Genomic DNA, 10,607 nt, shown 5'->3' with positions numbered 1-10,607 from the left:
AGCCCTTCTTCATGTCATTATTATAAACAGTGCAAAACCTCAGCTGAGGCAAAAAATCCCCACCCAGAGGGGCAGTGCAAGGACTTTATCTCCTCCCTTCCCCACCCCAGCATGAGGTCTCCTAGAAGTCAAAAAAACATGGTGGGGGATGTCGAGCCGCCCCTCACCTGGGGGGACTTCCAGAGGGGCCACACTCCATCAGGCATCCCAGGAGCAGCCTCTGGGAAGTTGAGAAGGAGTAGATACCCAACTGCTCCTGTGGAGATGGTTGTGTTTTTGGGGGTCAGCAGTCACTGCCCTTTCAGCCTTCAGCCTCAGCCTCTCCCCCGGGTCTCTCTTCCTCCTCCAGGTACCACTAGAGCGACATGATGGTGGAATCTGCCTCGGAGACAATCAGGTCGGCTCCATCTGGTCAGAATGGTGTGGGCAGCCTCTCTGGGCAAACCGATGGCAGCAGTGGTGGGGCCACAGGGACAACTGCAAGTGGCACGGGCAGGGACATGACCACAGGTGCAGACAGCAATGGTGAGATGAGCCCCGCGGAGCTGCTGCACTTTCAGCAGCAACAGGTAGGAGCTGGTGCGCCTTGGGGTATCTGGGAGTGGGAGAGGGGGTACTAGGCTGCATTCCACTTCGTCCTGGCTGCTGGAGCACCACTCCCTGCCAGGCAGCCTCAGTTTACCGTTCTTAAGACAGTCCAGCATCCAAGGACTCCCTGTCCACCCACCCATTCTGGTGGCCACCTTGAGCCTGGGCTACCACAGCGTTTTCAAGAGAGAGAAGTGGGACTCAAAAGTCTGAGATCATGAAGCTTAAAACTGTCCCAGAAATGCCAATGAGAAGAGACAGACACACACCTGGGCAGCAGGCTTGAGATTGGCATGTTGGATTGGTGGGCACTCTACGCTTCACCTGCACACTGGCTAGGAAACTAGCTAAATGAACAGGGATAAGAGGTTGCTGTGCACACAGGGGGATCTTCACATTATTTCTGTTGCAAAACATTATCTGCCTGAGTCAGCCTGGGCCTCCATTTCAAGCAGTGAAGAGAGGCCCAGGCAGCTGGGTAAAGGCCAAGAGAGGTAGGCAAAGACAGGCCTCCATTTTTAGGGCTTAAACTGGGAACCTCTGTCTGTGTCTTCTATTTCCTCTTCCACCCCAAAGTGCAGAGTTCAGGAGTTTAAAACCAACCTCTCTGAGGATCTAGAGACACTAGAATGGGTCTAGATCTGGTTGGGTGATGACAGAGCAGGGGCCTCATGTCCTGGTCCCACCTGGGGGAAAAAGGAGAGTCATGCTCAACAAGTTGAGGAGAACCTGCCCAGCCAGCGCTGGCCTTGGCATTCTCTTTCTCTGATTTGACTCTGCTCCTGGAATCACTGCTGGTGGTGCTGGCCCTTGGGGTGTGGGGGTCTGCTAGGAACAGGGAGAAGCAGGGCTCTGCGTGTACCTCCCTGCTCAGTACCCCACTACTGCCTCATGTGTGTACACATGTATGTACCACAGTGCCCTCATGTGCCCCTCCATGGCCCTGCTGTCTCTCCCAAGTTCACCCTGGGACTCTGTCCTCCTTCTCCCACAGCCCAACTTCATAATCCCTAAGGGGCCTTTTCCCATCATATTCCTTGGAGCCAGAAGTCAGACTGGAAGCAACACCATCAGAAGCCTGACTCCCCTGCATGGAGCTGGTCAGCCAGTGCTAAAGCAGGAATTGAAGAAACTTGATTTAAGTCCCAGCCAGCCCCTTAACCAGTGGCATGACCTTGACCAAGTCATGAGCCTACCTGAGCCCTGGCCTCCTTGGCACCTAAAGTACAGAGTTGTTGGGATTAGATGCAATTTGGGTGTGCAGCACGTGCAGCTCACTTGTTGATGTGGATGTGAACAGAACAGAGGACTTCAAAAATCACTTTCTCTTGCCAGCAGTGGAGGCTAGAGCAGGGAAGGGCCTGACTCCCTTCCCCAGGGAGATCGTCTTCCGGAGTTCGCTGGCATCTCCCGAGCCTTCCTAAGCAGGTTCCCTGGGGAAGAGACCCACAGAGTCTGTGCCGTCTGCTGGAGACAGAAGGTTAAAGGGCAAAATCCTACCCTTTACCAACGTAATAGCAAAACACACCCCATCAGAAATCTCCAACACCACCCATTTTGTATGGCCAGCTCTTCCCTCTGTGTGACTGTGCAGACAGAGTTATGAAAAATTTTAAATGCGGTAGGGGTTGGGGAGTACTGAAACTGGAAAGTGTCTTTTAAAAAATTACTGAAAGTGAAGAGTGAACACAGTTCTCTGGATAACTGGGGAAATGTTTGGGGTGGGGAAAGACAGAACTGTCTGTACTGATCAGGTTTCTTGGTTCTGCGTTGCACATGAGCCATGTTTTCCCATCTATATTCCACGTTCCAGTTATTCCTGTTTGTTTTGGGGAATATCCCACAGTCCTGGAAAATCCTATATCTGTTTCACAAATAAACTGGGGTGGGGAGTTGGAGGCAGGCAGAGGGCTGTTTTATCCATTTGGGCTCACTATGGGCAGAGCGCCCAGGGCCAGGGAACATATTTGAGACTTAAAAAAGGTTTTCTTGGCTCCAAACTATCAAAAGAACCTTACAAAATTAAAATTATAAGATTTTCAATTAAAATGAAATAGTCCATGGGCTATTCCTCTACCCTGAATGTGTGAACGAGGCTTTTGGGGGAGTTTCAAGGGTAACATTTTCTGGTCCCCAACAACAAATGTTCCTACTTGGAGGATAAACAAGTTTGGGAAAGAGAGCCTGGCCCTTTGGGTTCCTGCTCCTTCTCAACCCCACCCTGAAAGGACTTAGAGGACAAACCAATGCCTTTTGTCTCTTTGGTGCTTTGGGGCCTTCATGTGTGCTGTGTCGTCTCACCATCCCCACAAGGTGGATATTATTATTCCCATTGCACAGATGAGAGCCAGAGGTAGGCACTGACGTGTCAAGATGGCACAATAAAGGCTGCATAGACCTCACTCTCCCAGTTCCTAGTTCAGGGCTCAGCACACCTGCCCCTTTGCTGGTTCTCCATCACACAGTCGCCGTGGGAAATGGAGGCAGTGAGGCCTTGAGCATAGTGGGTGCTAAGGAAATGTCTGTTGATGAGTCAGTGAGAGCATTTCATTTCCAACCTGAAAGGGTTCTGTGATAGAGAAGCAATGCTGCCCACTGGTCCTAAGTAGCCACTCTAACGCCATCTGCAAACTCGATAGGAAGTGGGGTGGGAGAGGCTCTGTGGACCACACACTGATCCCATTCTCCTCGTACCATCCGTGGCTCTCCAAGCCCCTCTGTCTTTGTCTGTCTGTTGGTCCTTGTCCCTCTGCTCTCAGTAAACAAGCCCTGGAAATGCAATCCTGGCCTTTGGGAGTAATGAGTTGACAGAGAGGAGAGAGATAAACAGGGCGAGTCAGAAGTCAGGCCTATGACAGGACTTTAGGCTGAAACAAACAGTGCTGAAGAGGGTGGCCACGTCACTTTGGAACAAGAGCAGGCACTTGTTTCCATGCAACGAGCAGGCTGGGAGCTTGTTTAAACAGAGGCTGGGGGGTGACCTGGCTTGGCTGCCAGGCCAGGTCTGACTAGAGGGGAGGGTCCTTAGCTGGCTGCCCCATTTCAGCCCTCGAGGCCGCAGCTTCCACCTCCCTCATCCCAGCCCGGTCATTGGTGAGTGACAGAGCCATACCACCTCCACGCTGTCCTTGGAGCTTTCACCAAGTCTGCAGTCTTATGCCCTATGAGGACTCTGTCTACCCTGAGGAGAAGGTGCAGGAAGTACAGTAGGCTCTGGAGCAGTCAGTCAAGCTGCAAACACACCTTCAGCCTTATTTTGCGCTGGGCATCATGCTGGGCAGCTGGCATTGCTGATCCCCAGCTGCTCTTAAAGAATACCCTAGACTGTAGACACACCCGCGGCCCATCCGTCCCTTCCCTCACCAAGGCAAATGCTTCTACCACAGTGCCCCTCCCTGCATTTTTACCCTATGGGGTGGCTCTTTTCTTTGAAAGTTGCCCTTGTGTTTTATCCTAATCTGATTTCATTTGTATGAAAATGTTCCCAGTGTGAGGGTTTTCTCAGGCACCCCACAAATACCCTTAGGACGCTCTCTGATAGGGGCCATGGAGCCTAGGAGAAGTGTGTGCCAGATTTTGGGAGGGGAGGTCTTGGGGGCTGGTCTGGGTGCGCTGGCCAAGTTGGGGCCGGGAGGGCCAGGCTGATGGGGTGGGGGCAGGCAGAGCCACTGGCGGCGGTGCTGAGGCCATGCCGAAAGGCGTCCTGGGCCTCTGGAGCGCGCACTCCCATTGTCCATGAGTTGTGGGGGTGACAGGTCAGCAAGGGTCACGGGAGGGTTGCCTAGAGTCTGGAAACTCCCACCACAGTTGCCGTGGCAACTGGGCCAAATCCCACCCCGTTCACATCCTGTGAGGAGATTCAAAAGGGTTGGGGGGTTCTGCACATTAATGGGCTTTTAACTCACCCCCCTTCAAAGAAAGGGGGGGGATGTCAGGCCGTTGGGGGAAGGGAGAAGAAGAATGGGAGAGGCTTTTCTTTCCTTTTCCTCCCCCATCTGGCCCTCCTCTGTCCAAGCTACTTAGAGGGATGACAGCGGGGGAAGGGGAGGATTCAGAGGGTGAATTTACCCCCCGCCCCCCCGACACACACACACACACACAGAGTCAACAGTTGTCTTTCGTCTGCAGGTCCGGGGCCCATTTCTCTTCAGGACTGCTGCCTGTGTGCCCCAGATTCTACTGTTTCCTGTCTGGTCCCAGACCTTCTGCATTCTCCTTTTTCTTCTGGAGAATGAGCCCCTCCCGTGGAGGAGCCATGGCATGGAAGGAGAGTTGGGGCCTGCACTCACCAGAGGGGAGGCTTAGGGACATCACACCAGTTCATACCAGCTGCTGGGGAACACTCAGAAACTGCCCTTTTCTCCTTGGCCTGGACACAGTGAGAGGAGGGCAGGTGGGAGGTGGGAGGAGCTGGGCCAGGAGAGGGCCTTAACCATCCCCCTTGTTGTACCCCTCCCAGGTCCTTGAGAGCCAAAGACCGCCCTGTTTCCTATGTTGGAAAATTCCCCTAGGAAGGAGTAGTGCTAGGAGGGCAGAGGGCGGGACTGGATTCTGTAGGAGGGATCTGCAGACCCCTGCTTTCTTGGGACTAAAAGGAGCCAGCCCACTCTACCAGCAGGAGAGCCCCCAGCTTCCCTCCTAATATGGAATTCTGAAATCCCTCTTCTTCCCTCCCTCACCTCCCCTTCATGGCAGAATTCTTGTCCCTGCTGATGAGAACTGGGGATACAGAGGAGAATTTGGGGAAGGGAGGTAAATGTTCCTTCTGAGAAGGGATTTATCTTGAGGATTGAAGTGGAGAAGGCTGCATCCTAGGGTCACTTCTTCAGAGCAGAACTTGGCCTGGAACCCTCAGTGGGAGAGCTGGCTTTTCGCTGGGGTAGCACCTTTATTCTGAGAAGGCCCACTAGGAATCTCAGCACGAGAACTGCATCCCCCCTCACTATTGCCCCCATTCCAACCCTACATTGCAAAAGTGGCTAGAGTGAAGTGGCTCAGAACCCAGACCTCAGCACAGACCCATTTCCAGAGAACTCCACAGATGCTGGTGGGAGGGATGTATGTCTGGTAGCCATCTCCAAATGCCACCAAGAATGGGGAAGGTGATCACGGGAACTTCTGCATCACCGCCACTTGGCCACCCACCACCACCTTGGTGATTTCACCTCCTTGCTGGAGGTCAGAGGGTTCCTTCCAGGCACTGAGGACTCCAGCTGTCCTTCTCATAACACCCTGCAGAGCTGGTTTTGGCTACAGGAGCTGGATGAGCCCTGGGCTGCATCATTGCTAGAAGCAGGCAAAGGCCGGGCACTGCTGGTGCGAAGCCTGCCTGAGTTTGAGAGCAGTGGTGCAGGGAATGAAGAGAATGAAGGAGCCCTTTGAAGGATCGCAGTTCCTCATCCACGCTGTTGAGTTCAGCTGTAAATTCTCATCTCTCTGAGGCCAGAGACTAGTTCCTTGTAGAGAGGAGGCATTTTCAAGGCACTTGGTGGGGAAGGGGTCCTGAAACCGGGGCTATATGCCCAGGGTGTGAATCGTCTCCCACCCACGTGGGCCTGTCTGTGTCTGTGCATTGCTGGTTTTCATTTTAATGGTTCTAATTTGAGAATGTGCCGATGTCATTTTTACGAGGTTGGTGTAAAAAAAATTTACAGCCTTTTCCAAAAAGCTTTTTTTTTCCAAGGGAAAAAGGTGCAGAATAACTTCGGGGGTTTTATGGTCTCCTCTCCCCACCTTCCTTGTCCCCGTTCTCTGTATAATTTCATGTTTATGTCTCTTTGCTGGAGGTTACAAAGCCTGGCTGGTCAAGAACTTTCCTCCCCCCAGGTCAGTTCCCTCAGTGGTCAGGGCCACTGATCTCTAACTCCTCCTCCTTGTACCCCTTTCTTCCATCCTCTGGTCCCTGAGGAGTTGCATTTTGAGAGGTAGATGAAGAGGTATTCCTTCTTTACTTTGAATCAGTGAGTACTTATTGGCATCCATTGTTTACCAGCAGTAAGTATCTACCCTGAAAGACAATATCACTTCGTACTCAAAATCCTTCAGCGATTTTTCAAGTATAGGATGAAATAAAAAATCATTGTCCCTGTGTAATCTGGCCCCTGCACACCTCTGGGACTTCCTTTCTTGGCCACACTGGCTTTTCAATTCATAATGCGCTCAGCTTTTCCCACAGCAGGGCCTTTGCACCATTTGTTCCCTCCACCTCAGATACTCCCCCTTGGAAGAGTGCCTCCTCCTGATGCTGTGTCTCCTCAGAGAGGCCTTCCCTGGCCACACACCCTAGAGCCAGCCAGCCAGCCAGGCTTTGCAGGACACTCACCACCAGCTCAGAGTTTGCATGTCTGTCTGTGTCGTGTCTGTCTCGGCCCATTAGAATGTGAGCCCCGTTAAAGCAAAGACGCTGAGTCCCCAGTACTGAGGACACTGTGAGTACCCTGTGGGGCTTGATAACCACTCATTAAATTGTTGCTAAATTAATAGTCATGCTGTGGCTCTGGAGGTAAAGGTAATAGGCATTCCTAGGGATGTTTTTCTGGCTTGGAATGGGGTGAGGTGGGCCAGCACCCTCAAATACCCTTCTAGTCCCTTCTTTTCCTGAATCCAGCCAGTTTCCAGTGAAAATTAATTATGGAGACAATTTAGATAAGACTGAATCCGGTTTTGCCAAAACCAGCCAGAGGCAGACAAAGGAAGTTTGGAGTTTGTTTTGGCTGCCCCTCACCACAATCCAAATTAAACCAGAATTTGCTAGTACCTCCTCCATCCTGCCCAGCCAGCGCTTGGTGTCTCTTCCCTGTGCAGAGCCCAGTTTCAGGTCTGGTACATTCAGGTTCTGCTTTTGCCACTATCCCGTTGGACAAATCATTGCCCATCTCTGGATCTCTATTTCTCCATCTATCAGTGAACTAGAAAATACCTATTTTTTGACCCACTAAATTGATATTATGACCCACTGCTGGGCCATGAGCAGCAATTTGAAAAATACTGTACTAGATACCCTCTAATACTTGCAGCTCTCCAGGGCTGTGGCCCGTGCTCTTCAACTGCTCATTCTCAACAGTCCTTCAAGCTCGTCTCCCTGATTATCATGTCCCTGCCCTCCCGCACACACAGAGAATAAGGCTGGCACCCCAACACAGATCTGGGATCCTCCAGCCTGCTGAAAGGACTGGTAAATAGCCCTACACCTGGCTTCCTGAGAGAGAATGACCCCTTTCCCACCCCTCCCACCAACCCCAAATGCCCAGAACCAGAAATGGGAGTGTGGTCCCATCCTGGAGGAGAGAGAGAGACCCCACAGCACCAAGACTTGTTTTTCTATTCATAGCAGCTCCCTGTTGCCCTCAAAGCTACAGCTTCATTCTCCACCATCCCAACCGCCCTCCCTGGATGCCATCCGTTATAAGCCATTTGTTCCTAATTGCGGAGATCCTGCTAATGACTTCTGAATGGGGGATGGGGGGAGGAGAGTTCAGCTTCATTAGCGAGACTGAGTTCTTAAGCTTGAGGGGGGATGGGGGCTGGGCTAGAAGAGGGTTTGGTTAGCAAGGCCTTCCGGGTGGCACCAGGCAAATGACCAGGAGCTGCTGGTGAAAGATCAATCATAATAGTGTTCGTCCAGGACCTACTGGGTGCCTGCAAGTGTGCTGAGTACTCCCATGTACACAGTCCCACGTGTTCTTCCCAGGAACCCCATGAAGAAAGTATGGGGTTGTTCCAGTTTTGCAGAGGAAGAAATGGAGGCCCAAAGAGATGGTGACTTGCCCAAGGTTACCCAGTATATGGTGGAGCCAGAACTTGGATCCAGATCTCTCTTGAAGTCCATGCATGAATGGACAGTATGCCTCCCTTACAGGGAAACTGGACATCATCCCCAAACCATAGAGCTGAGCATTTGGTTTTCAGTCCAAGGGGTAGAAGGAGGAAAAATATGAGGTTTGAGAGGCCAGATAGCTCCCAGTTTTCCATTCTGCCTAAGCCCCTTCTTCCTCCCTCCTCTAGGTTTTCCATAATGGCTTCTTCCTGGTATGGGTATCTGAACACCTTTCTCACCCAGGGCTGTGTTTGGATATCTCTTGTCCGTAGGGAAGGGAAACTGAGCCCACTTTTCCCCTGGAGTTTCCTTTCTTGGTCTTCTTCCTCTACCTCCACCATCTTCACTTCCCCTTCTCACTGGAGGGCTAAACACATGCAGATTAGGGAGAAGGCAGATTTGAAGGCCTCACTGGACTGTGCATGGGATCATGGAGACCCCTCAGTGGGGTGAACCCTGAGCAGTCAGAGGTGTTTGGACTCTCCCACTTCCTAGCTGTGGAACCTCAGGCCTCAGTTTCCTTGTCGGTAAATTAGGGACATCAATACCTGCTCCACCTCGCTCAGTGTTGTGAAGCTTCAGTTAAATGTTTGAAAAAGTGCTTTGAAAACTGCAAGGCAAATGCTAGCTGCTAAGCTTAGTGTCAGCCTGTGCCAGCCTCCCATATTCAGCCTAGACTAAAATGAATTTCGTGAGTGGGTATCGCATGTCTGCTCTGTGCTGGTGGTTGACGATGGGGGTTCACAGCTATATTTGACAACATCTGTGCTTTCCAGGAGGCCCCAGTCTGGTTGGCATATTCAAAGAAAGTGGGGCTGGGGATCTGCCAGAGTTAGAGTTAGGACCCATTATTTCCCACATCTTTCGGAGGTGGGCAGTCCAGTGGTCTCCAGGCCCCAGTGCCAGCAGGCAGTGTGAACACATCTAGTGCAGCAGCGTGGTAGATGTGACCCTCCTCGTTCACCATGTGAACTCGCCCTTCAGATGGCAAGACTCCAGTTAGTGCTGCAGCCACCTCTGGGAAGCCTTCCCAGACTTCCCCAGGTAGAAGAAAGCCTTCTCTGAGCCCTGGCACCCACCCCCACTTCAGGCTAACTAATTCCTAGTTCCCTATTTTTTTTTTTTTTTTTTTTTTGAGACGAAGTCTCGCTCTGTTGTCGCCCAGGCTGGAGTGCAGTGGCGCCATCTCAGCTCACTGCAAGCTCCACCTCCTGGTTCACGCCATTCTCCTGCCTCAGCTTCCTGAGTAGCTGGGACTACAGGCTCCCACCACCATGCCTGGCTAATTTTTTGTATTTTTAGTAGGGATGGGGTTTCACCGTGTTAGCCAGGATTGTCTCCATCTCCTGACCTCATGATCCGCCCGCCTCAGCCTCCCAAAGTGCTGGGATCACAGGCGTGAGCCACCGCGCCCGGCCTGTCATTCTTTATATAAGAGGCTATGATCACAGAACCTGAGCTGTGAGCCCTGGGGGGCAGAGGCCATGTTCTGTTTCTCTGTATCCCCAGCCACTAGCCTGGTCCCTGGCACGAAGCAGGTACTTCATAGATGTGAGACGAGTGGGTGAGTGAGAACCTACCTATGAGAAGAAATGGTGGGAAGCTGAAGGAGGGAAGCCTTGACCAGACCTAAGGTCTTACCTGGCTCTCATCTGGCCTAAAGGGGAGAGCCCTGGCCTGGGCACGAAGAAGGAAAGGGGTTGTGGGTGGGGGTGTGGGGGGAGGAAGGGCCTGTCACAGGGAGGGAGAGGTCTCAGGAATGAGATTGCAAGGCCTTGCCATTTTTTTCCTGTAAATCATGTAATTTCATGCTCCAGGGGACCACAAAGTAAGAGAGTCAGTGGGGAGTGAATTCAACTCCCCTGGCCACCCCCTACCCCACCCCAGGAGACTGAGCAGGGCTCTGCCCCCAACTTCCCCCAGAAGCCCCTCCCCTGCTGCTCCCTCCTGTCCCCCAGGGATATGGAGTGCTTCATCTCCCCACCCCAACCAGTGTCCCTTTTGGGTCGCCTGGGCTGGCCAGCCTCTCTGAGCCATCTTCTTCCCCTACCCTTGTCCCCTGGCCTCTGACCCCTGTACCCCCTCCACCCTGCCCTACCTCCACCTTTGGAGGACAAAGAGCACTTGTCAGTAGACTGGAGGGGTTTGTAAAAGGTAGTAGAGGCAGGGGCTCCTTCCTGATAACCACCTGACTCCCCACCCT

General features: G+C 52.4%; 1 protein-coding gene across 3 annotated transcripts in view; it reads left to right on the top strand.

The window, feature by feature from the left end:
* The first annotated feature begins 346 nt into the window (after nucleotides 1-346).
* FOXP4 (forkhead box P4) overlaps nucleotides 347-10,607 on the top strand; it is a 34,868-nt gene continuing 24,607 nt past the window's right edge. For all 3 annotated transcript variants that reach the window (XM_011943943.1, XM_011943950.1, XM_011943934.1), the window contains exon 1: nucleotides 347-569. In XM_011943943.1, the coding sequence (XP_011799333.1) occupies nucleotides 366-569 (204 nt within the window). In that variant the 5' untranslated portion in view covers nucleotides 347-365. The remainder of the gene's footprint in view (nucleotides 570-10,607) is intronic.

Source organism: Colobus angolensis, unplaced genomic scaffold (genome assembly GCF_000951035.1).
Source record: "Colobus angolensis palliatus isolate OR3802 unplaced genomic scaffold, Cang.pa_1.0 Scaffold105, whole genome shotgun sequence".
NCBI classification, from domain to species: Eukaryota; Metazoa; Chordata; class Mammalia; order Primates; family Cercopithecidae; genus Colobus; species Colobus angolensis.
The sequence above is the reverse complement of the archived record's forward strand: the minus strand, read 5'-3'. Positions and strand labels throughout refer to the sequence as shown.